At 32.8% G+C, this 27,817-nt stretch overlaps 3 protein-coding genes across 5 annotated transcripts in view; 1 reads left to right on the top strand and 2 right to left on the bottom strand.

The window, feature by feature from the left end:
- The window catches only part of LOC117108709 (ADP-ribosylation factor-like protein 2), a 31,828-nt gene extending 4,348 nt beyond the window's left edge, over positions 1-27,480 (top strand). The window contains exon 6 of one of the 2 annotated variants that reach the window (XM_033250824.1): positions 27,462-27,480. The gene's annotated coding sequence lies outside the window, so the exon portion shown is untranslated. Of the gene's footprint in view, positions 1-10,453; positions 11,527-27,461 lie in introns of those variants that run through there. The other variant, XM_033250823.1, reaches the window with a different exon arrangement.
- On the bottom strand, positions 60-20,426 carry LOC117108708 (leucine-rich repeat-containing protein 74A-like). 2 transcript variants are annotated; one of them, XM_033250821.1, is made up of 13 exons: positions 19,887-20,426; positions 15,379-15,592; positions 12,693-12,871; positions 11,553-11,660; positions 9,948-10,041; positions 9,274-9,323; positions 8,307-8,391; positions 7,772-7,857; positions 6,820-7,014; positions 4,902-4,997; positions 4,201-4,449; positions 3,780-3,865; positions 60-2,347 (listed from the first exon to the last, which is right to left on the bottom strand). In XM_033250821.1, exons 1-13 carry the CDS (start codon positions 19,956-19,958, stop codon positions 1,855-1,857), a joined length of 2,007 nt encoding a protein of 668 aa, XP_033106712.1. In that variant the 5' UTR covers positions 19,959-20,426; the 3' UTR covers positions 60-1,854. The 2 variants fall into 2 exon arrangements, with proteins under 2 accessions (XP_033106712.1, XP_033106713.1); XM_033250822.1 differs by lacking the exon at positions 19,887-20,426 and adding an exon at positions 17,838-17,972.
- LOC117108711 (calmodulin-A-like) lies at positions 21,822-27,709 on the bottom strand. The gene is made up of 5 exons (XM_033250825.1): positions 27,553-27,709; positions 25,135-25,278; positions 23,721-23,844; positions 23,420-23,535; positions 21,822-22,711 (listed from the first exon to the last, which is right to left on the bottom strand). Exons 1-5 carry the CDS (start codon positions 27,644-27,646, stop codon positions 22,683-22,685), a joined length of 507 nt encoding a protein of 168 aa, XP_033106716.1. The 5' UTR covers positions 27,647-27,709; the 3' UTR covers positions 21,822-22,682.
- Positions 27,710-27,817: the final 108 nt, after the last annotated feature.

Raw genomic sequence — 27,817 nt, 5'->3', positions numbered from 1 at the left:
CCGAAAGCTGTTCTAGATTGCATGCCATCAGATAGAAACACATGATACTCATGGAATCATTGACATTATTTGGTCATTTTAATTTGCTCTTCAGAAGAACATTCATTATTAATTACATAAGTATTTCATTTATATCCTGTTTATTGTTTAAAAAAGATAATGATAATACACTAGTGATGAAATATGACATAATTGTGAGTTACATTAATTCATTATGTTACCATGATTGTAAGTAATACTGATGTTGTGCTTTTACCTGAATAGGTTTAAACATGATTTAATCCAACATAAATAAATAAATACAGAACTTTGTAAAACAATAAGCAACAATAATATTGGTTAAAGGAACACAGTATAGTAAATGTATTACCTTTCATTTGTTGAGGTAGTGAACTAAAAAGCCTTAGTGTGTGATATAAATTGATTTTCTATACAGATTGGCCTCTCAATATGATTAAATACTGCCTTTTTCAGAGAGCCTTGTGTAATAAAGAAATAATATAATATAATGTCTACACAACATACAACAAAATTTATTGATTGATTAGCAATCATCATTTCACAACACAATTTGAGATCGTGAAATTATTCCTCCACCATTTTGAAATTCATCTTTTTTAAATTTCTTTATTACATATTCAGAATACTTAACTATCTTATTTTTGGTATTACAATGTTTACTACCTTTTTTTCTGGCATATACCATAATATATATTTCACATCCAGAGCTTAAAACTAAGTCACATCATATGGCTCTACTTAGTGGCAATTTAAACGGTCAATGATTGTCTATAACTTTTTACATTTATTGCTTTTTGGAATTTAATTTTCATTAAAGGTGTCATTTTTATTTATATACATTAGTACTTTTAAAAATTGTGGGTTTTTTTTTTTTTTATTGCATGTCATGATTCTGCACTACATTCTTAATGGTACGAAACCCTCACGTATATATTTCACACCCTATGAGGCCTAACCTCCATTCACATTATCAATCCACTGTGACATAATGACTGTGGTTTTGCCTTCACAGGTGTAACATAACAACATGCCTATAACTGTAGTTGAATCATTGATATTTCTCACAAAAAAATGTGATGGAGTGCGTAAAGAGCCTTATAGTAGGTTAAAACCCTGTAATTTTAATGCAAATACATCCACCTCATACATACAGTAGGCCTATTTAATCAGATACATAATTACTTTGAGGTGTTTGAGTTGATTTCTTTCATTCTGTGTACAGAACAAAACAGTTATTTGATCAAATTACAATTAAGTAGCAATACCCACCAGTAACCTTGTTCCTCCAACTAGTTTCCCCCTAACTTTCTCACCTAGACCAGTGTTCTACCAATTGAAACAATTTTACTGGTAAATTTGTCCATAAAAATTTTGCTATGCACACGGTGTGAGGCGTTTTACCCCTTTTGAGTGGGGTTTAATGAACACAACACATACACTCATGATGGCCTAGATATATGACTGGAATGATGTTCATTTTATTGAAAGAAAGCCAGACTAGACTACCTAGGCCTAACAGTAATCAGTTAATTTTTTATTTTTTTTTGACAAACACAACATTTTTAATGGTTGACTGGTTAGTTTTACCGGTAAATTTGACAACTAAAATTGCTTCGAGAGAACACTGCAGTCCCCATCCCCATGTTGATACCACAAGATTATTCAACCATCTAATTTTAGGTTATCCATCCAACAGAACCTCTTTTGAATTGAAGTTTTCAGGAAGAAAGTACAATAAAAGACCATAATTTGTTAATAAAAAAAAAAGGTTTGAATTTGGATGGAACATTGGAATGCAAAAAGAGAAGTATGATCACATTGTTTGAATATCTTCTATAATGTTTGGAGTAGCTCATGGGGCTGTGGATCCAGTTTTGCTGGACTCCCTTTACGTGGTGTAAGGAGTGAATCTCTCGGTGTCCTCGGTCTTCTTCCTTTTGTAAATTTTTTATCTTTAGGATTTAAGGCCTCAAAATTGGCAAAATCCATTGTTTTACTCAGAAACGTTTCTTCTTTGGTGTAGTTCTTTCGTAAATCTTTGTTTAAATCAACTGTCGCATCAAGAGAACGAAGCGCAGCCCCGACGGCCTGGCCTTTCCTTCCTTGTGCGTCCCACTGCTGTACATCCGGGCGGAGAGTTTTGTTCAGTTTATTTCTCCGCTCCTCGGACATGTTCTTAGTTGCATCATCAACATCGAGGTCAACAAACTGTTGGGCAACGGGAATAAATGTTGCATCGGAGCGGCGATCAAACACCTTGATCATCTTCTCCTTCCGTTTATCTCTTGCCGTTTGCTTTGATACTCTGTGTCCTAGGACGAGCTCACTGAATTGTAAAGGTGATAAAGCAAACATGAGCATTAGCTTTCTAGATACTTATATGCTTGTTTAGCATATAATGAGAAAAAGTTAATACCTATATAAATTGCTTTTGGAATAAGTTAAAAGATGTCTGCATTAAATATAATATAAGAATACTTACTGTGTCTGGTGGTATTAAAATTTATACAAAGACTTTAATGACTCAAACACGTTAGTAAAAAATCTGCCCTATCTGGTGGTACTTCCTATTAATCTTTAATTTCTTCTATATTGTTTAGAAAAATATAACAATCATCATACATTTACTGGTAGTTTTAGAATTAGATGAACTTATAGTTTAACTGTACTGAAAGCTCACCAGGTTTGTAAACTTCAATCAAGATTGTGCAAATATACATTAACCATACATGACATTTGACATAAAAAAAATTTTCCCAATTTATTCTTTGTATCTATCATTTTTATTTTCAAAATAATTCAAACTTCTGAGATAAAAAAATATATACTTATTAATCTGTTATAGTTTTATACTTAAATACAGTATATACATCTATTTTGATAGAAAATTAATTCACTCATTTAGCCTGCCTGTTAAATTTAGTTACATTATAATTTACAAAATGAAGCTAGCTGTATCCTATCCTTTCACTCTGTCTATTTGAAAGTCCTGACTCCTGCAGACTGTGTCAAAAACCTAGGCTACAGGTAGCTGTGTCAGCATCTCCTCCAACTGACTAAAAGTCCTACGCAAAATGAAAAGAAAGGCGAGAGTTCAGGTGATGATTGATTAGGCCCAATAAAAAAAAAAGATTAGTTTATCACTCTTGCCTGCATGTCTTCTAGTATTGAAAAAAAATTTTTTTCATTTTTTTAAAAATTGTTTTTCATTTTTTTAGTAAATAGTTAGTAGATATTGTTTGTATTATCTCAATCATGTATTTTACTTTGAATATCCATGGACCAGCAAACAACCCAAGGATGATATTTGGCTTTAGAAAAATAAAAATAAAAACCCCATTCCCTCATTTTCTAGCCCAGATAGTGTGCTAAATTAATAATTATTTTTATTTGGCCTTAATGAAAAAATTATTGTGTGAATGAAACTATAATAAAGAACTTTGAACTGCTCTATTCAATAATTAGTTGAAATCAGCAGAATGATGAAATTAATTGGTCAATTAAGATTTCATTTGTCTGTGAAGAAAATACTAATTTTGTGGGTTTGTATTAGGTAAACTCTTTGATTTCAATTAAGAATTATGATGATTAAAACATGAATTGTGTTTTTATGACCAATTAACAGCTGCATATTCTGCCCCTAAATTGGCTGACTGTCAAATTCAGGATTTTGTTAGTTAAAAATTCTATAAATTAGTAATGTGCACTACAACTGTGAATTATTTAACATAATTTGCATATTCAAATGAGATGCCCACCTGTAGTCAATTTCACCATCGCCATCTTTATCAAGTGTAGACATTAGCTCATCAATTTGGCTGTCACTCATTGGGAGTCCAGAAGCCTGTATCAAAATTAAACATGATGTAAATTATGTTTAACTTTTTTTAATTTGATAATTATTGTCACGGTCACTGTGATTTGTTTACACTATTAGTTTTACTTGTCACCAGTATATTTTATTTTCATCCTTAAGCTTTGTCCACACTATGAATGTGATATGCCCATATTTGGGTGTAATATGACATCATCATGCCCATATATAGACACACCACACAAATCTGTCATAGAATTTGATAGTGCTTTAGAAAAGCAAATGACTCGCGAATAATACAAGGACTGAAAACATTTTTAGTGCTCTAAATTTATATATTGTAAAAAATATTTTAAAAATCTTACATTGATGCCTTTCTTGAATTCCTCATTGGAAACACTCATGCTCTTGTCTTTGTCATAGGCCTTGAACAGGTCCCATACACGCAAGTTGTTCTTTTCAATGTAGTCTCGTAACATCTTTAGTGGGTCTGGTTTCTCCTTCTCAGGTTTCTTAAATGCTCCGAATGCACCCTTGTAAATCACTCTGAATTCAGGACGAATTTCTTGAATTTCTTGTAGGAGCTCTAGGAAATCCTTGTTGACCATGATATCCTGAGGATTGTTCAATATAATTATTGCATCAATTCAGAGATGTTGAGTACTAAAAATTAATTGCTGTAATAAATAGCATTATTTAGTGTTATCATCTCTCTGTCGTCATCAGTGACGTATCTAGAAGTCTTGAAATGTGGGTGCTGTTGGGGCGGGAAAGTGAAGTAGGGGCTCGATGATAAGTTGAGGGGCGCCAATTCGCAAAATAAGGTGATATTAGGAGATTTTTAACTACTTGACCGCGATTTTTTGTGGGATGGGGGAAAGGGGGGCGCAAGCAATTTTTGGAGGTGTGTGCTCCCCCTACGCACCCTAGATACGCCACTGGTCATGATCATCATTATGGAGATTATACCATAATTAACTATCAATAGTACAATGCTCATCTCATTTATTAGTTTATGGGGAGTGGGGTAAACAAAATTTTGTCTGTACGGTATTTAGATGCTTACCGTGAAATCAATCTCAATGATGGCAGTGTTCGTGTTAACACGCATCGCTAAAAGTAACGAGTGAGCCCCAGCTGCTGTAATTGGATTTAAACCAAGCTGAAATGAAAGTAAAAAACTTAGTACTGTAAATTTATTATTTTAATATGACTGTATGTAATCTTCTTTTACACACAACCAAGTGCTTCAAGAAAATTTTTACAATGTACATAAACTATTCACAGTGGGAAGTGGATAGGGTGGCTAGCCACACCCCCCCCCCCCCTTCGGTAATCGTGAAAAAAAATGGTCACTCGTCTTACGGTGTGCTTCTCATGTATACATGTTACGTGTAGTAGGCTACTCTCATAAAGTGTACACTTTCTATTTTAAGCTTAACTTCTTTTCGGATGTCATCCAAGAGTGTCTAGCCGTCTTCTAATTCCAAACAAATCTCAATTGAAAGGGGCGGGCCCCCAAAACCCATGATCAATGGGGGACAGTGGAACACGTCCCCAAATATTTTAATAATTTAAGGGGGTGGGAGGTTGGTCTCTTCATTTTTTGTCCGCAATGTAATAATTTCGTAAGTCAAGAAGATGCCTGAAAATTGTTGAAATGAACTGCATAAATGACCCTAGTTTTGACGAAAGTGTGCTGTACACGTAAAACATGGTGGGTGTGGATTCATGAAATGTTCCCCCCCCCCCTCACACTGCATGCATAGCTGAATATTTATGGACAAATTTACCAGTAAAAATGTTATTATTAGGAGATTAGGAGAACACTGTGCTCTGTATTCAAAGTTATTAGCTTTTCAGTTTATATAGAGAAAAAAATATTCTTCACCAAGAGTCTGTAAATCAGTAATCAGTACACTATTTATATTATAACACATTTCCCATGGTCTATTAACATGTGCCTAATATTTTAAAAAATGCAATTATTAAGATTACTCTCTGTTGAAAGACTTGCATGTTTAGTAAGTGACTGTCAATTATGGCATCAACTGGACACAGGCCCTACCTCAAAAAGGAAATGTAGGTATGATAATTATTGATCTGGAATAACATGTTTAGGTTTGTTTGAGCACCCTAATTCAAAACTAATACCAATTTATTATCTCTCTGCTGACTTTACTTAATTGATTTATTGCACAACATTTCCAACAGCTGCAAAAATACTGGGAAAAATACAAAAGAAACCATAACAACTAAATTAAATATGCAGAAAAAATGTAAATGATAGCTATAAAATGAATATAAATGAAAATTGTGATAAAAGGCTCAAAATAATATTGATTAAAACTGAAGTACAGTGCATTAACAGTGGAGTTGAATAGCTCAGTTGTTAAGATGCTCCTCTTTTGATCCCAGGATCCTGGGTTTAATTCCTGTCACAGCAGGAATTTTTCTCACAACCAAAAACAACTCCACTCCCTAAGCCCCAAGTGTACGTGATGTTGGATGTGAGGGAAATAAAAAAAAAATCAAAACAAACAAAACATCTGATCTAAGAGAGATATCAGTAATCATTATTGGGTAGGTACAATTCCTCATCACCTTTTCCACTTGTCTCCCTAGCTAGAAGATTAATAAGGCCTCATAAGTTTTTCTATTATTTCTGAGATCTAGTTTTATGAGAATGTAAGAAGATCCTTTTCTGTTGCTTATTTTTCACCTTTGACTTTCTTTAAAGTGTCATTAATTTTCACTCATTCTAATGAGCAAGTCTACTGCAAAAGCAATTGTCCAATTATTTCTGAGATTGTAGAAAATGACAAGAGATTCGTTATCACCTCTTTTGCTTGCTTCACCTTTATGATTAAATGTGTCATTTATATCCACTCACTCTAGACAGCAATATAGTACACTCACTGTTTGCCTATTCTGGGATTCTACAGAATGACAGGAGATTCTTTATCATGCTTTTGTTGTCTTACCTTTAGAATTTGCAGTGTGTCATTTATTTCCAGTCCTTTAGAGAGTAAAACAGCGCCCTCATTGGTTATTCTGTTATTTCTAAGATCTAATTCAATGAGGTTGCTGTTAAATTTCAGGGCTTCGGCCATTGCTAGAGCACCTTCATTGGCCAGTCCATTCCATGATAGATCTAATACTTTAATTCCTATATTTTCCTGTAACACAATGATAAAGTTCATTGATGAATACTAATTATTAATAATGTGCTGTATCCAATTCAGTGAGACTGGATAGTAAATTTGTAGAGCAAAAGTTATTTGTAAGTCATAGTTTGACTGAAAAAAAAAGAATAGAAAATATAATAATAAAGAAATAAATAAATACAGGTTAAAAACTGTCCTGCACCAGACACCATCCTGGAATTTCTAATATTAACATTTTATCAACATTATATCAATATACAGTAGTTGAATTTTTCCTAAGTCGAATCCAAAATAATATTAAAAAATTGTTTTAATTAGATAAAATTTGACTTACAGATTGTTAATTAATGGAAAACACAACAATTTGGCATTTAAAATAAGATCGACTTAGAAATTTATCGAGTTAGGCAAAGTCGACTTTAAGGTTTAAGTTTGCATTTTATCAATATGTTGATCATTAATTTATCAGAATATAAATACAATGAAGAATATAAATTTTTTGATCAAACATATCAGGAATGAATCAAATGACCACTTGGGACTAAATCCGAAACACACACTACTACTGACGGTTGCTGGCCGGCGGAATTTTTATTGGGAATGCAGTGTACGGATGTGCTTGCAACGGATTGTTTCTAATAACTGTTGCTCAGACTGTCATCAAACAGATGACGTCGCGTTGTCAAGCGCTCACTGAGAGCGAAGGTGGATTCGTTGGCTGATCAATGCAGTTAGTGCCCTGCTTATGAATTGAAAACATTGATCTTACCGCTAATCCTCTGCATATGCTAATGGCACCTTTCCTTCTGATGTGGTTCCAACTTAGATTTAAGATCTCTACTGTATCATTTGTTGCTACAAGGAAAATAGGTTTATATCAATTAATTATTGTGAAAGTTGGAAAGGGCAACACTTAACTACAGGATTTAATGAATGTTCATTAAATTCATGTTAGTCGGAAAAGTGCTGTTCTTTTCATCTTTTACATTGTTGTAATTAGAGTAATACAGCTACATTTATTATTCATTAATTCATTATAAAATCTGAGTCTTCGACATTGCTGTAATTAGACTAACGCTGGTACATTCATTATCATCATTGTGAATTCTCAAACTTGCCTAAAGTTGTGAATTTACCAACAAAATTAATACCAATATTTAGATTAAAGTTATTATTCATTTACTTAATTATTTTACTACTTGTCCATGGCAAACTGTACTAGCCATTAAAGAGTCGTCTGATTAAATTAAACTGTAAATAAAAGTTTAATTCTGAATATTAATTATCATCTTGAGCAAACTCACCTATGGCAGGGCCAAGGATTTCACCACCCGTTTCTGAAAATTGGTTATAACTTAAATTTAACTCCTGGATTCTACTGTAGTTACTCTGTGGAGGAGAATTTCATATTATGAAGCCTTGTACAAACTATCAAATTTGATTGGACAAAAACATGTGACATGCCTATATATGGTGATGATGACATCACATCATGACCATATACAGTATAGAAACATCGTGACTGTAATATGGGTATACAACATTTATATTATTACTATACTCTCTGCATTGAGCAAATGAACATGAACAATAAATATTTAGTTGACGTATTTGCTTTGTATTTTAAGTAAGTTATTAGTGCACTGAACTTATAATGTTATTCAATAATGAATACCTTCAACACAAAATAGTGTGAGAAGAAAAGAGCTAAAAAGGAAACAAACACTTTACACTTTACCTGATCACAAAGGAAGGATGCCCACGGCACTAAACTGATTGTTCATTCCCTTTAGATTATTTAAATTTTATTTATTGTTTTTCTAATTTACTTTTCAATCCAATCCGCTTTTTTCCCAGTTCACTCTTCACAATCATTAGTTTTTTTTTGTTTTTTTTTTTGTCTTCTTTTTTTAATCCAAAAGCTGGGTAGCAATTAACCCTCTCTCCAGCTTCAGGAGAAAATTTTCATCAAATGTGAATTTGATGAAAATTAATTTTTCACACCAACCAACAAATGAATAAATAATACTGTACATCCTTGTATCTTCTAATTGGTTGCTAGGAAGCCTATGAATTACCACACTTTACTCTAGCCTACATCATCACTGCACAAGTTATACCAGACCCATTAACAATATTTATATCTGGTATTTGAATGTAAAAATACTAATTAGTTACTAAGATGTATTCATGATACAGTTACAGCTTTAATTAAGTGTGATTAATAAGCTAATTTGCCTGACAATGTTCAAGGACTAATTTGCGACTTACTTGAAGTGCATAAGCGAAGTGTTCTGCATCCCTGTCTCCAAATCCATTCCCTGCAAATATGGAAACAAAGCTTCATATTGTAAAGGCTGTTCAGATTATCAAATTATGTTTGGCAAAAACATGTAAAATGCTTGAATATGGTTGTGATGACATCACATCATGACCAAATATGGGCACATCATGACTATATTTGGGCATACAGGAGTTGAGCTTAATGGATTATTATGATTAACTTTAGCTAGGGACAAATATTTTATCTCCAGCTATCAGGTATTTTGTACAGGGAGTTGCTCCCTATGATGTCTATCAAGTCTGTACTTTGTATTAACAAAATAAACGTGTTTAATTTTTAATTATCATCATCTAGTTGAGCTTTTTGATGAATTTTGAATTATAACATTAAACAACACTTCATACAGTAAATCCACATAAAATACAGAAATTTGCTACATTTTCCACCAGTTTTTTAAGTATTAAAAATTGTGTATTTTATTTAGACATTCCCCATTATTCATTCAGTTCCAGTCTTTGAAAATTCATTTTCACAACATGTTTTTCTCTAGGGCCTGTCTTTATTGTTTCATTTCCAACCATAGTTAATACATGTGTTCAGTGTGGTTTTTCTTTGGACATTATTAAATCCAATATAGAATAACATTTAGTTAATTATTTACCTGAGAGATTCACTTTGCGTAGACTTTGATTGTCATGCATCATTTCACACATTGCCGGTGCACCTTTGCTTCCGATTTTGTTCTCACTCATGTTCTTAATTAATTGATGTAAATAACAAAAATATAACTGGACCAATTAAGAATTTCAACACAATTAACAAAAACATACATACAGTACATCCCTTGTTTCATCATTTTGGTGATCGAAATTATTGATATTCATGTCTATTTGAAAATGTAAAAATTCTGAAATATTATCAGAGTATAGAACTGAGTATAGATTATTATAAATTCTAATAGAGCGCTCCCAGTTTCTTGGCAGTCTTTTTTTTTTTAACATTCCACTGTATGCATACAAAATTAGGACAGTTGGACCTCTTGCAATTTTATATTCTTTGATTATATTTGATAATTATTAATATTGTTAATATAGATTTTATAAATATATATTATTATTAGTATGGTTATATTAATTTATATATATTTTTTTTAATTCTCTCTTTTAGATTTATCCTTGATAAACGTAGTCTGAAGTGCAATGCTTGGGTTTATAGGAAGTTCTGTATGCTACAGTGTGAGGCATGCTCAGCTGTTGTTAATTTATCTAGTCATAAATAATTTTTTATCTGTAAATTCCTTTTTCAAATTTACAATTGTTTATATTTTGTAATGTTTTGTAAATCAGCTTATTGGTAAATTATATAATGAGTGCCCCCACACAATTCCCAAAAGAGATGTTTGTATAATTATGAAAATGTAGCTTTCTGGTGTAGCTGTTTACTGCAGACTTATGGACTTAAGATATAAGAGATTTAGTTGTTACTACAATAATATGGCATACAATACAATTATAATTGATGAATAAATTAACATCAATTTATGGTGTATGGGTCCAAATACAGACCTCAATACTACTCCACTATTTAGAATGTTCATGGTCTTTACCAGCTTTGATCTTTAATTACAGGGAGAAATATCTGATGTTGCTTATCTATCCCAAGGTTTGAGTTGTAGGGAACATTAACTCAAGTATTTAGAATAATATAAAATTAAATCAAAATATACTGAAATACATATTTGGTGTAGCATAATGGTAAATCTTGGCTCTCAAAGTAAACACCAGCAGTGATTATGTCACCGGATCCTGTCAGTGATGGTCATGTGTCTTCCGAAGAAGACAGCTACTATAACAATATACAGTAACAGTAGACAATGGTTAAATTTTAAGAATGTAAATTTATGGGACTAAAAAACAACTCAGAAAACAAAACCTGATTTTTGATTCATATATTGTAGATTAAATTGTTGGTGATTGTGGCCCTCCGATATGGAATTTCCCTGCTGCTATGTAGGGCCTAGCTAGGGATAGGGCTAAGACATACTCTGCTATCAAGCAATGTAGCTGGGAGAGTATATCTGCTACTTTTTGATGTGGCATTGAAGGGTGGTTTGTCTGCTACAGACTAGAGATGTGGCAAGAATTAAGAGCTGCTACATTGTTATATTGCTAATTAATTGGAATTGACAAGAATCATGTTATTTTGCATTAAAAAGTACCAATGTTTACAGTAGTATTCAAGTAAAGTGTATTTTATTATTTCTTACCAAATCTGCAATGTAACAGTTTTCTTTCATCATGTCAGCAATATAGATGGCACCATCGCTTTCTATCCAGTTGTCTTCTAAATCCAAAGTTAGAACGCTGGTATTTGTCTGTGTTAAAATATAAATAATAGTGAATATTATACAGTAGTTAATATAAATCAAAACGAGAAAAAAAAAAGAAGAAATATAAGGGATTTATTTTTTAGCCCATCAGGGGCAGATCCAGAATTTTTCAAACGGGGGTGGGAGGGCACCACATATTCAGAATAGATAAGTGAGAGCGCTAATTTTAATATTGGATTGGATTTATTCGGTGTAAACACCAAGGATAGCCCACGAAAGTCTAGAAGAAGACTTATTTCCAGTGGGTTCCTTCTGGTGGTGATAGGGTAGTACACTAGGTGACAATTCCCTACTCTTTTCTGAAGAGTGTACTGCATTCTTTAACATGCACGGGCCATAATGCACACAGGACCAATGGCTTAAACGTCTCATCTGAAAGATGGTGCACTATTGTAACTTGTATTTCAGCCCTCTAGCTGAAACACAAGGAGAGGCAGCAATGGAAATTGAACCGGGGACCTAGAGATCTCCACGGTTCAGCGCACACATAGTAGTGGCTACCACCAGATTAGCCGACTGAGCTAAGCTGCTCTCAATATATGCCTTAAAATGTTAAATTTAGTGGCAAAACGGTGGGGGGGGGGGGGGGGCACATGCCCACTTTTCCCCACTGCTGGTTCTGCCCCTGCCCATCTCTTTCTTTAGATTAGCCCTATATTCAAACTTTATTTCAAAAATCGAAATATACAATATATTGCTATTTCTGTTAGTCTTTTTACATAATAATAATAATAATAATAATAATAATAATAATAATAATAATAATAATAATGGTCATTTATATATTTATTTTTAATTTATAATACTTAATTAAATAGCCTTTAGGTCAATGAAAGCGTTATGTCCTGAAAAGTTATAGAGAAATTAATGTATGTTTTTGGTTTTTCGTTTCATTTGTCTATGCATAGAGATATTATAGCTCCATTGTATCCACAAAATGGTCCAACTCTACTCTAGGGCTAGGTGATCTTCCTAATCGCCATACATGAAGATAATGCAAACTTGATGTCATCTTACCACAAGTGGAATAGCAATCGCTTTAGCACCAATCGGGCCTAGTCCGTGATGTTTCATCACTACCTTTGGGCTTCGCATGTGACGCATGAAATGCGAAACAGGTATCACACCCAGGTCCGCACATGTTTGCTGGTAAACTTTCTTTCCCGATGCGTCGAATGACACTTTGGACACCTCAACTAGAGACACAGAAGAAAGTGTTATGAAACGATACGGGGGAAAAACAATACAAAACAAAAAATACGCCAGGAAAACAACGAAATTAAAGATTATGTCTGTTTAGCTAATAAATTATAAAAATAAAATTGCTTATTTTCTATGTTTGAACAAGTTAATAGAGCTCAAAAAAAATTAGAGCAAGAAAATATTGCTTTAAAGTTAGTAGACTATAACATACTGTACATACATACAGTATTACATACTGTTTTTACTGACAGACAATTTTAAGATTTTTCTTGTAAAACGTCTGTAAATCAGCTAAAAGTGAATAGTTTCGGTCTGTGTCTCATATCTTAATTGAATCTTTTGAAATATGAGCAATAATATTTTAATTGCATATTTGAGAGGTTTCAAACCTGTTAACACAGAAATCTACCTATATAAATTAGCAATTCAATGTAGTATTTGAATTTACCATAGCGATCTTCAATAATAACAGTTATTTTCTTTTTTTATAAAAGATAAATGAAGCATGGTTATAAAAGAAGAAAATGAAAGTGGTTCCATCGCGAACTGAAGTATAAACTATAGGCACACGTGCGTACATAACATCAGTTAGCGAGAGCGCGTATGTACAGTATGGTTATTCGTTGAATAAGTTCTGCCACAAAATAAGCCATGAAAAAGCTACAAATTCTGATAGAAGTACGGTAGTTTTCTATTGCGTAATTGTTGCTTTCAAAATAATAATAATAACGATGGATATCAGCCAGTCCATATTATATTTCGTGCTTAACGTATTCACCCTCTGGAAATATAGGCCTGTCTAAGTGTTTATTACAGAGAAGCACACAGTATTCAGGGGCAGATTTAGTGGGATGGGGCGGGGGCGGCCCCGGACCCCTTTTGGAAAGGTAAATAAAAAAGAAGGAAAAAGAAAAAGTTGATCCCCAAAAACGCTTCAGAAGTTATTTTCAGGCGTCTAGAATACAACAATTTCGAGGGGGAATGCCCCCGGACCTCCTGGGTAGTGTTGTCTCGATCAGCCCCAATTTCGGCCCTTTTGGACATATCTGGATCAGCCCCAGGTATTATTACAGAGTAGCAATCGTCGTGCCATCGAGCGAGTTTGAGTAATCATCATTGAGTGGTGTTTACTGCATTTGGGAATAATACCAAACGAGAGAGTTTTCAAAGTAAAATTGGATAAAAAATCGAAACATACATTCATTTTTAAAGTTGCTCGTTTTCCTCTAGTGATTCCGTTGCCTCTACTATTCCTATACACTTGCATGGTTGTGCCAGAAATACACAAATATAATATATTAACAAATACAATTGAATTGGAAATGTTTGATAATCCCTGTTGGTTGTCGGTCTGTCCCCACTCTCGATGATTTGTCTAGATCGATGAAATATTAATAAGTAGCTTGAGTTATGAAATAATAGTAACAATGAATATCCCCATGAATTCAGAGCATACACACGCGCTGCTTGTTTTTCCTTTCTATTTATTGTTAATTAATCTAGGGCGATACTCTTTTCACCAACACGATGCTTTAAAGAGGTGAGTTTACAAGAATATTAATCGGAATCGATGTGTTTGTGAATCTGTTCGAACGAGTTTCAATACAAGTCTGATTGTGGCAGAGGCAGAGCAACTCACGACAGTAATTATATTTAAAAATAAACAAAATATTGTGAATAGAATGAACAAACCAATATGAAAACACCCCCACTATTCGCACAAGTGCTTTTCCCCTCGACTCCATCAGTTTTTATTTCTTTATTTATTTCCGATTATATCCACAAATCACATACCCGGTACAAAACTGAATTACTTGGGATTTAAAAATTGCGCGTATGTATGTAGTATATGTATATATTTATATATAATAATCATCAAAGAAAGGTAAATACAATGTTAGAATAAAGGACATAATAATACATCGTGTAGCATACGGTAGCTCTCAACGAATGTCCTGTAATAAATGAATAAGGAAATTGTGTAATGCCAGAGGCATTTTATTACACAATTTCTTTATTCATTTATTACAGGACTACATTCGTTGAGAGCTATGCTACACGATGTATTATTATGTCCTTTATTCTAACATTGTATTTACCTTTGTTTGAGGAAAATTACAATAACAAGCAGAAATAACAAAAGATAATAAAGTATTATGCTTCTTGCATTTAACAAGGTATATTAAACGTCTGTATGTATATTATTCTGTCCCTATTTTGTGAAAGTAGCGTGAAAGATCAATTAATCATTGCCATAGTTACAATTTCCATGGATACAAAGTTATTCTTTCGCATAAACACCTCCTCTTCGTAGCCAAAATTACCTCTCACCTCAAACCTTCCCATATTTTTTCGATATTCAGGTGAGAACATAATATTGGCGTCTAGCAAGTTTTCGAAGAATTTTAGAAGAGTTTTATGGTTTAGAGTGCGGTAACTAGGCCTACGGGTTTCGGTGTTAGTCATTTAAAAATACGAGGGTGTGTCTTTATAAACTTACTCAGATTATCGATCTCCAAGTCGGTGTCCCATCCACTGTCACTGTCGTCATCTTTCGGAATGTCTTTAGGTGTTTCCACTCCATTCATGTTGTGTATCATGTGAACGCTAGACAGAGGTAAACTGGATAGTCTGCGATTGGTCGTCAAGGAGGACTCATCGTTATAACCTGTATCGCTGTTTACTACCGTTGTTGGACCCGTCTCGTTGTGGACCTAGATTAAAACGATAAAACGGACATAAACAAAATATAACCACAAAGTCAATACAATGGATATCTAACTGTTCCGAAGTCCTTTTGATTACATGTTCATTCAGAACAATGAACTTTGTTCACGTGCCATTTCCGCAACTGATCTGAAAGTAATGAACAAAAGTTTCCATGATCATTTGTTATGCCTGTTGAAATGAAGCATCAAGTACCATGTGGTTGGCTGTGATGCCGTGCCTGGAATCGCTATCCAGAAATTTTCGTAATTCATAAGCAGTAGCTTTGGAAATTTTAGCGGCCTTCATGTCACCATACAGGTTCTCTGTTGCCTACTGTACCCGATATGTTTTGGTTATATGTACACGTATTTGCTGCAAGGTCAATATACACGTCACTTTAAAATAAATTTACGTTTTACCTCTAAATTCTCGATCATATTAAGGTTCATGAGAACAATATATCCGTTATACCGTTAGGTAAGATATTAGGATTAATTTAAATGTATTTAAATTTAAATAATTTCATTTCCGTTTGAAATAATTGTTTTTTATTAAACGCAGTTGTGGAGTGAAATCAAACACTCTCCTTCAGCGAAACATTCTAAACTTCATGGGATACCATGACAACTGTATTGCCACTATTAGTTTCCATGGATATCACCATGGAAACACAATTATATAACCGAACAATGTAACGCCTTCAGTTTAGTTTTCTTCCTCATTAATCGACCTACAAGATTTCATAACAAAACTTTATAGAATTTCACACCAGGTTTCTAAATTGGTCACTTCAAATGTAAAGTGTATAATTGGTCTGTCATCATGAGGGAATAAGGTATCGTCTGTTGTCATAGTTACACTTCATCCTGCAATCTAAGCTTTGTGTGTAGCATTTTATGAATATATTTTTTTAGCTGAAAATATTACTTCAAAGATTCAAAGATATATTTATTGACCATGATTGGCGAAAACAACAATAATACAAAATGCATAACAGATGAGCAAACGTTTACTCTGGTAGAGAATCAGCATAGAGACCAGTGATAGGTCTGCCTCAAAAAACCCTCTTATCAAAATATATAAAAAATTGTTTTCTATATACCGAGCAACTGATATTTAAAGTGACTTCATGAGTGTACGATGTCTAGTAACTAATCTCACAGGATTGAGATTTCGGGATGTTTACATTTTCATTATGGATGAATATTAAAATTCTAAATTGTCACAGTGGCGCGTAACTTCAACAAAAGTAAATTCCACAGTCACAAATATTGCATTCGTTAGTGATAGTTGATTTCGATGAAAAACATTACCTAGTAACACATGTACATTAAATATGTCTAACCATTATTCTCGCTTGTATTGTTGCGTATTGTGTCCCTAAGTTATATAAAGCTATGACAATTACTAAGCAGTTTAGTTAATTTCGACCTTAATAGGTGCAATCTAAATGTAAATGCAATTTTAAGGAATTAGAAAAGAATTGTCGACCTTTTCATTGTTGAATGATCGTACATAGCAATATATTATAAACTTTCCTTGGTGTGTAAAATGTAAAGGTGTGTAAATATGTAAAGACTGGTAATTAGGCTTTGAAGATAACATGCATATTATGCAAAATGTAGATGATATTACATGTTTCCGATTTCAAAAAATTAGTACACACTGAGGAACCCCCACCCGCTAAACGGAGATGCAATCCGTTTCCCAAGGCCCGGATTTACACAAAGGCCCATCGGTTTAAGCTAACAAGCTGAATACACGGGCCTACGTTACGGTTAGCACCTCTCTACAGAAACTATGTAAAATGATCTTTTTCTTTCCCTAGCAATAATAGCAGTGAGTGGCCACTGTTTTAATTTAAACTAAAATAAATATAATCTCAAATGAATGATAATAAATAGAAATCAGTTTGTCAAATGAGTATATTAAACCTGTATTTTTAGTTGTCTACAATAATGGAAACAATGCAGCCTAAAATTGTTGATTTGCATTATCTAATAGGCCTGGTGAAAGAGGATCAAAATATCAAACGTTATTAATATTTTTATAGGCCTAATGTTATTTGTAGCCCTACTAACTGTTCATGCGTAGATATACCGTTATCTGTACGTTATTTTATGGAAGGTATAATTCATTGTCATTCCAAATATAGGACCTATGCTTTTTGAATTTTAAAATAATAGACTCAATCGTTTTAATAATACTCTTGGTAAATTTTATAAGCCTATCCAGTTTTCTATAACTAACCTTTCTTGTTATTATCCTCCGTTGCGGCTTCCCGGGATCTCGCCAAGACATTTTTTATTAATGTTATAGGCCAGTCGGTGTTCAATTCAAGTGTTATTACTATCCAACATATTGCGTTTCCTATAATAATTATCGCTTTTCTATATATACTACTACTTTCTGTCGTCGCTAAGGAACCGTACATATATTCTATTGATCTAATTTCTTCTATACAATATTGGTGCTATTGTTGGAAATTTCAAACATCGATTGAGTTGACTTCTACTTTGTCTTATACACTATTCCCACGCTTGAATTAATATAATATGCAATCGAACCATTCTTTATTATATTAATAATAAAGTATGGATCGATTGTATCGATGGAAACATAGAAAGTAATAATGTATGAGTTCGTAATCTAATAGGCTTTCGAATTATTATTATTATTATTATTATTATTATTATTATTATTATTATTATTATTATTATTATTATTTTATTATTATTATTAGTAGTAGTAGTAGTAGTAGTAGTAGTAGTAGTATATAATTATTATTATTATTAATCATTTATTATCATATCTAATAGTGATTAGCATTATTATATTGTATTTAATCGTTTTTTATTGTGTAATGGCTGTTAGGCCATTTAAATTGGCCTTAAACTGATCATCAGCAAGGTATACCTTTCGTTAATACAGTATTAGTGTGTTTTTAGTTTGCTTATACAGGTATTATGGTATATGAGTATAATACCATATAATATGAATTATACAAAGATGCTATATTATATTATATATAATTTCAGTAACGTTTTTGAGCGATACCGTATTAGGCGTTATAATGAAATGATTCCTTCTTATTTGCCCTACTTCATAGGAAGCAATATAACATCCTTGTTAGTGATTATTATTACTTTCGTTAAAATCCTTCTGATTGAATGCCCATTGTCCTAAGGGTAACGGGAGGCGGATTAGATCGAGCACTCTGTCAATGTTGACTGTTAAACTACATGTTTAGAAGAGTAGTTGCGAGAGTATGGGCAGGATGAGTTTGTGAAAATCAGTTTGAACCGCTTTATATTAAAAATGACTGTCTTTATCAAATGAAAACAATTGACAAGTTTGCAATCGTGCTTTACCCTACTTTCGTATGTTTACAGATTTTTGACCAGCTATGATACTGTCAATTAGACCTACATAATATGTAGGTCTACGGATTCCTATATTATAGGAATCCGTTGAGTAATTAATTGATTGATTGATTAAATGATTGGTTGCATCTTTGCATTCGGTAGTTCTGCCTTTCTCCATTTCTCATCATATACCGTAATTATAATTGACAGTATAACTGTGTGATTACTGATATATTTCATTAGTCATATCAACAGTATCATAATCTTAATTCATTATCATTATTAATTAGTATTGTTCAACGGAACTTTAAAATGATAAAATACCTGTTAGAGAGTCTTAACTATTATTAGACTTGATAATTGAACAACATCTTGTACCAAAAATTGTCATCTTTTCAAATGACAGTCGTGTAGTTTGTTGATTATTCGTTGCACAACGGGTTACCTGCCTCTCAATGAATTATCGGATACATGTTTTGCCCTATACAGTCAACAATTATTGTATATACTATAGGCCTGTATAGAATATACCGTAGTGCTCTACATTAATTAGGCCTGTGGTGGATAAAAGGATGCAAAGGTTTAAAACTATGGTACTATTTGCTTTGAGTTAAAAAGGCTTGAATTGCTTGTATTTTCCTAATAAGACAAAAAATACGGTTCGTACATTTTCTTTGCACTTCATTGCCTAAAAAGTCTCTATAGGGCCCGGGCCTATAAAATGAGAGTAGCCCCTAAATTCAATTGTTTCTCAATGAAGTTGATGTGATTTATTTAAGTACCGGGTAACTGTAATATTTCTTAATAATGAAATTGCCTGTATGTAGTCTTTATCCTGGTAAGAAAGAGGGCTAGGGGTAACTAAGTATGATGCTAAGACTATAATAATAATTTTAATTAAACGAACATAATTTCATAAAAATGGCCAGCTTACCTTTCCATTCACTACAGTTGAAATATCTGTTGGTTGTTCTGTGAGAAATATTTCTTCTTCTTCCAATGACATTATTATTAGTTCCAAAGTTTGTCGAGGATAAAAAAACAACTAGTTAATGGCCTTTTTAATGGCCCTGTAGGCTATGTAAGCACTTTAAAACAAGGACAGCGTCTCTAACCTAACCAAAAAGAAGGTCCAAAGTTACAAGAATACTTCAACTTCAGGACTCGGAATATTGTTCCGTTAATAAATCAATATACCTCACTGAAGGCTTTGGGAATTCTGTGAGAGATCGAATCCAAACAATTCAGACCTAGTTGTAGCACACGAGGGTGCTTAAAATGCCAAGTCGTACCTTTCAATTGCCTGGAATAATAGAGGTGTAAAGGAACCCACTGAAGAGTTACAATGATTGCCTTAACAACCGGTAACATTAACAGAATGGAACGAAAATTGTTGTTACGAATTGTGCGCGGTTACGCTCTACGCATTTAGAACAATGCTGCGCGGATTATTTATTGCCGGAATGGATGAATCACTCAGGAGAGTTCACATCCTCCACACAATGCGTGTAATCTCGACCAGGTCTATAGAATACCGTATCCATGTATCTAAACCTTCACTTATTGTACCTCCGTGTGACGTCAGTATTGTAACGAATTGTTCAATAAATCCATTACGGTTACAGTACATGAGTGTTTACTAACCATTATAATTTATGTTTACGGATTTCCTTTATATTACGAACTATCACTAAAGTATCTGTAACAGTGCATGCTACCCTTAAAAAGGGTAAACATCGGCTGCACTAACTTTATAAAGGTAAAGGGTATACGTAAGTCATTGCGCTGAATTACGTTTGGGCGTGGTCTGTAACTACCTAGCTTAGAGGTGCTTATAGTAGCTGCAAGTTCACATCATTCCACACCGACAGGGGTTGAAATGAACCACAGTATCGAGGTAACCCCCTACACTTTCGAAATATGGAGGGGGTTCTTTAATGTGCACACAAACCAGATGTGTAACTCTGGCCTCCATTAGGTTCTCATCCGCTAATACTTGGTTCTACCAACCGAAACATGCAAGAGGAGCGATTTGAATCAATGTGTTCTCTCTACGTAAATGTGTAGATTTTATTTGTTGTTTTTATTTTTAATTTCAGTTAGGTCTAATTTGTTTCCTCCTTTCCATTTTTCTATATCACATTTAAAGATGTATTGGTCTTCGTTAGTTAATTATGTAAAAACTTATTTTAATTATGATTTTTTATTATTATAACTAATTTGTCTTCCACTGACGCTCATAACTTAACCTTTAAATCAAAGATTTTATCTTTAAAGTTCGTGGGTATTGGTGGCGCTGTTTCCAAATTAAAAGGTATCCTGCATTCTTTGCGAAAACAAACAGTAGCGAACTTATTGTTTAATGTAATTTTGTCTGCTTTGTATTTCCTTTTACTATTCTGTTTACTTGTTATTGTTTTTTGTGCTTCTTATCAAAAATATATGTGGTAATATCAAGTTTTAAAAAATTGTTCACATATCGTATTTATTCGAATAAACGCCCTTCAATTAGACCCATTTGGAAAAAACTCCCCCTCCCTAAATTAATGTAAACAAATCTAATTGAAGCAACATGATTCTCAACACATTCTATTGGTCTTCTACTCCAGTAGAATTACATTTTTCCAACCTGGTTGGGGGTCAATAAGTCTTTATGATCACAAAATAACACATTTTGGCGGTAATTATGTGTTGTAGTTCCACATTTGCAGTGAAATTAAGGGGCGTTTATTTTAGTATACGTATCCATTTTACACCAAAAACGCCTCCCTCAAATAAACGCCCCTCGAATGAATACGGTATATAGGCCTAGTTTGTGAGACGGTGCTTTGGAGTTTATACGATTCAAATGAATTGACATGGAAATCTCTTACAAACCATATCTATATTTTACTATTCACAAATAAATCAATCAATACGTCCAACTTCAACATCCAATAGATATCTTGTAGAAAAAAACTAAAGTACTTGTGTATGCCTTAAAGCATTTAATGATGAGATTGGTTTTTTTATGATACAAAATCAATGTTCGGGTTCGGGTTTAAGTTTCTATTTGTAAGATAACGCACATCTCTGCTGAATACGGTCATTGCACACTACACCAGCCTGTCTTCGTCAGGTCTAATAAACAGATAGTAAATACATCGAGATATTATTTTACAGGACCCAGATCGACAGAGTTGGACAAAACCATTTCGTAGTCTCAAACTACGCATGTGCGTATTTAAAGTCAATCGACGAAAACGTGTTGTGTATGTGGTGTACTGTATGTTTGTTTGTAGTCGATTGACCTTGCTATGGGCATGCGCAGTTCAGACTACGAAATGGTTTATTACAGCAAGAAGATTTACAAGGAAATATAGATAGACAAACCAGTAGGTACTATATCATACCAAACTGGTGATATTAAAAGAATCTTGCAAAAAAAGTCAATCAAAACATCTGCATCGTATGATATCAAAACGGTGGTATTTGCTATAAATTTTATTACAGTACAAAAGTCTGTCAAACAAGTCTCCGCCAATAGATCGTCTGTATCGGCTTAATGATTTTAGTTCATCTAGTAGGCCTATTTAACTTGATTCTCCTCAGGCATCAATATGACATCATATTATATAAATAGTCCGTCGTTCTGAATCTCCAACTTGAGGTGGCGCTGTAACATCGACGATCTCATACATATTTATTAAAAAATTAAACAATGCAAAAATTTATTGAAATCGCCCACAGCTTATTTGTACGACATCATGGAGCAGAATTCTATGGGGAAAAAAAGAAAACAAAACGTTTAAATTCGTTACAAAAGTATAATAACAACAACATTGGAATAGAATTGTTCGTAGTATGTGACCGGTCATGGGAACAATAGTAACTCGGACCAACTGCACCCAAAACAGGGGGATGCGGCTCGAGGGTTAAAAGTGGATGGGCGCTGTTTAGGAGCCCATTGTATTTTAGTACAACCCATAAATACATGGGCACCTTTGATATCAAAAAGTGTGGGTGTCGCTTGAATCGGGGTACCCTTATTTATGAATCACTAACCGAAAATGTGAAATTGTCACCTTAATAAATGTGTTTAAAAAGTTTTTTAAAAAAAGACATATATATTCCCATCGTTTCGTGGATGTCCCCAAAGAAGAAGTTCATGTATTGTAATGATCAGCCTGTCAAAACAAGGAGTCATCATAGAAATATAAATAATTTCTCTATATTTCCATAGTTTAACAAATTGTAAGTAAAAAGGTCAAACATGCTTATCTTCTCCATTAAGGAGGACTTTAATATCAAATTATCACCTCTGAAATCATTCAAATAATCGCATGTGCAATGTGCATTCCGTTAAACATGCTCTGAACATTTACATGACCATATATGGAAACGGAGACATTTGCCCTTTGAACCAATCGGAAAGTCAGATTGTAGGCACGGAGGATAAGTTACAGAATGATAGATAGTAGAGCTCACCTTCGAAGCTAACCTGGCCGTCTCCGTCTACGTCGGCCTCTTTGATCATGTCATTGATGTCTTCATCTGTCAACTTTTCACCTAAGTTGGTCATAACGAAATGAAGTTCCTTTGCGCTGAAAAATATTACAAATTATCATCATTGTTATACTCTTATTATTATTATTATTATTATTATTATTATTATTATTATTATTATTATTATTATTATTATTATTATTGTTATTATTATTATTATTATCATTGTTATTATACTAGTATGCTAAAACAATAGGTAAACAATTAACGAATGAAGACATACGTGATGAAACCGTCGCCATCTTTATCGAATACACCAAAAATCTCCTTGTTTTCTTGTGTTGGATCTTTCTTTGTCTTTTTTGCCATCAATACCAAAAATTCTTCAAATTCAATAGATCCAGAGCCTATGATGAGAAACAAATATCATTTGACCACATTAGAAACAATATCATTGAATAACCAATTGCAATGATTATATACAATAAATATAGATATAATCATTGCAAATCGTTATTTAAAGCCATTATAATATAAACATTATTGTGTAATTCAGTTGTAGGGTATGGGTTGGGGTTTTGGTTGGCTCAAGTAAAGCATTTAAAAAAATTATACTTTATGATTTAAGCCTACTATAATGAGATTTCAGTACTGTGATTGGCTCCTCAAATGCACGTAAATCTTAGACCTTTACGCGTAGCAATTGGTGTTACATAGGCTCATATTAACTTAAACCAGTGCGATATTATAATCATATAATATAGTATTAGTAGGCCGCCTGGACCTACATGACACGGTTATTATAAATCGTATCCAGGAGTTATCTATATTACCTCAGCTGTCTTGTACTAATTGAAACGACAGCTAGGCTCAAGTTACGCAGCAATGGCCTGACCTTGTCAGGGAAAGCAATCCCTTATTTGGTGATGCACCAGCAAAACACCAATGTATTAATGATGGACTTAAAAATGTAACAATTCACTTCGTTTATTTCTCTATTATATGTAATTACTGCAACTTAATATTCGTCAAACATAAACATCTGCAATAGCAATAGTGTATTTTAATAATGATTTTCATTTAACAAAAGTACTTTTATCACAACAAAAAATCTTTCTTACCGTAGGTTTAAACATTCGATGAGCTATTTTTCGATTAATGCTTTTTATTTGTTTTATATTTAAAATTTTAAAATATAGATGATTGTGAGTGTCCACTTGATCAGCATAATTCATAGATAGGGACTGCTAAAATGCTTGGAATATGCAAATAATAGAAATCTACTGATTTAATGCTATTGTTTTTTCTGCGTTGTTATTATCGACACTTTTAGATACGCCCCAGCAGTTTTATCGGGTTGAGGGCCTACAGTACATTGTATTTCTTTTTTTCAGATAGGCCTTTCATTATAAGTTCATACATTGTTTATTTCATATGGATTTTTTCCGAAATAAGTTGATTGATGGTTAAACAAATTAAAAAAAATAATTGAAACATTTCTTTATTAAAAAAAAAACGCATTTCAAAAATTGATGTTTTTTGTTGTTGTTGTAAACTGATGAACGCCCTAGCATTTTCATCAGGTTAAAATTCACATCGTTCAAACTGTTGGATTCACATAATTGCGCACTATTTTATTCATATAAATTATATCAGTAGGCCTATATTACAAATAGCGTTAATTATTTCACACTGACCGTCAGTATCGACTTCTTTTACCATTTCTTCGATCTCTTCTTGTGACGGGTTGGAACCTAGTGATCTCATGACGGTACCCAGTTCCTTGACTGTTACAGTGCCGTCACCATCTTTGTCGAAAAGCGTAAACGCTTCCTTCATCTCTGAAAAACATTTTTCAAATTGTTTGAATGATAGAACACAGTCGATCAATTACAGAATTGCTGGTAATGTCAAGGAGAAACGCTTGAGAGCCCAGAGGCAAAAAAAATATAAAAATGCATTTTATGGCTCATATTGAACAATGCTGCTGCAAACGTACCTAACCCTACAGCCAAATGTGCCTAAATAAAACAGAATTGGTTTTACATTTTCTATATTAATTTGTGAGTTAAGCAAATTAATTAGACTATAATATATATATATATATATAATCAAACTAAGTTTGCAACACAATACACACAAATAGAATAATAATAATAATAATAATAATATTTAATATTTATAATAATAATAATAATTATTATTATTAGGCCTAATAATAATGATATATATTATTTTCCTCATTAAAGTACTATTTATTTTGATCGTATGATCGTATCAACGAACATAACTTCACGTCAGTGGTAGTTATAATAATAATAATTATTATTATTGTTAATAATGATAATGAGATTATTATTTTCCTCATTAAAGTGCTATTTATAACAATTCTTATCATAATATCGATTCTTATTATTTGCAATAATCTAGAATGTTAGAACGCAGCACTGGTACGACGTAACAAGATAACAGATATCATGTATCATAGATACACGCGTCGTAAATATTTAAATAGACCTAAATTTTGTTATATTACAGTGTATATATACGGTATTAAATAATTATATTTCATTTTAGGCACAAGGGTCAATGATTTTCATGCTGGGAATCCAACACTTTCCTTTACAAAATTTCTAATAATAACGTCGATCATATTAGCTATTAATAACGCTAACCGGAATTTTGTTTACCGTTTTTGTATAATTTAACATCCCAGTGGGATAGTCAATGGTGCGTTAAACCTAGCGGTGTCTTAATTCCTGGGACTCGTTTTTCGTCTAATATTATTTCTTCCAAAGCTGGATAAATTACTCCGCCTGGAATGTCGCTTCTATTTGTTCACCTTGAGTGTACACCCCATATAGGGTAAGTTGATATCAAAATGTTGATTCAAATCACGACCCCGACAAAATTGTTACGGGAAAAAATTATCCATTTAGGAATTTAGGTTTATTTGCAGGTTTCAGGAGCATAAATAGAATTACTATATGGGGCATTAGGAAATACGGTACATATACCGTAACTTGATATCAAAATATTGATCTGAACCACGAGCCCGACAGAATTATTTTTACCTGAAAATATAGATTTAATTTAGTTAAATTTGTAGGGTGGTAATGGAAAAGGGCACTACCATGAGCAATGAGATAAGTTGATATCAAAATATTTACCTGGCAGCCCACAACTATAATAAAGGGCATTATCCATTAAGGAATTTAGTTTAATTTGTAAGTTTTTGTTGGATCGTGAACAGAACTTCTACGGGGCATTCGAGAATAATAATGATATATCAAATTATATTATGATAACTACCGTACACTTTGTCTATTTATTCAGTGACCTTCCAGAGTCACGAATGTAGGCCTACACTTTTTTAAGAACCAGTAACATTTTGCCGGGACTCAGTGTTCATATAGGCCTATTTTTTGCCGATTTCAGGCTCAAAATGTTTATGTTTTGTTCCTATTTTACCAACATAGAAAATTATTATTGTACAGTCAGTATATTAATGTACTGTATGGTATTAAAGACATATGTTGGTTTTTCAAATTAAAAAAAAAATACAAAATCTCATTTGACATTTTACCTCAGTCTCAATTTTTTCTTATTTAAGTTGTTTATATTTTTAAAGCAATTTCAGCCCCAATGTTCTTATAAAATGCGTTCTTTAAAAAAATGTAAGTAGGATGTCTCACCTAAAAGTGTATATAATAAACTATAATACACAGTATACAGTATTTTTTATTTATACTAAGAATGAAATCATGGAAGGCTTTATAGAAAATAATTTCGAATGATTAAGTGTACATATTTAGAGACAAAAGCAAAGCTTTTGGATAACACTAGTCCTTCTACAGCGGAATGAATACAGTATATATGCCTAAATATGATAGAAACATTGTACTCATGTTATTATTATTATTATTATTATTATTATTATTATTATTATTATTATTATTATTATTATTATTATTATTCATAATACAGTAGGCCTATTACAAATGTTTGTATGCTATCTTTATAGGCTTTATTCGATGAGGGTTATAGTAAATACCTGGCCAGTGGCGGATCCAGGAATTCGAAATGGAGGACACCCAAACATAATTTGAACTTACCAGCGATCTGTTCGTCTGTAAATGATTCAGCCTGTAAATCAAAGAAAAGGCAAAGAGTCCGATTTAAAATGAATGAAAGCTCATATAAATACATCACATATGAATTAAAAGAATAGAAAGATATGTAAAAGTAAGTCAAAATATTTAAGTAATCATGTTAATCAAATAAGTTGTTAACCTCCAATAACAGTTAAGTTGAAATTTGTAGTTTTGCAAAATTTAGAATACGTCTTAATATCCTACACAAGAAAATCATTGAATCCAC

The sequence above is a fragment of the Anneissia japonica genome, unplaced genomic scaffold (assembly GCF_011630105.1).
Source record: "Anneissia japonica isolate Jap-2015-1 unplaced genomic scaffold, ASM1163010v1 scaffold1587_len1432017_cov164, whole genome shotgun sequence".
NCBI classification, from domain to species: Eukaryota; Metazoa; Echinodermata; class Crinoidea; order Comatulida; family Comatulidae; genus Anneissia; species Anneissia japonica.
This window is presented reverse-complemented; position numbering and strand designations above follow the sequence as displayed.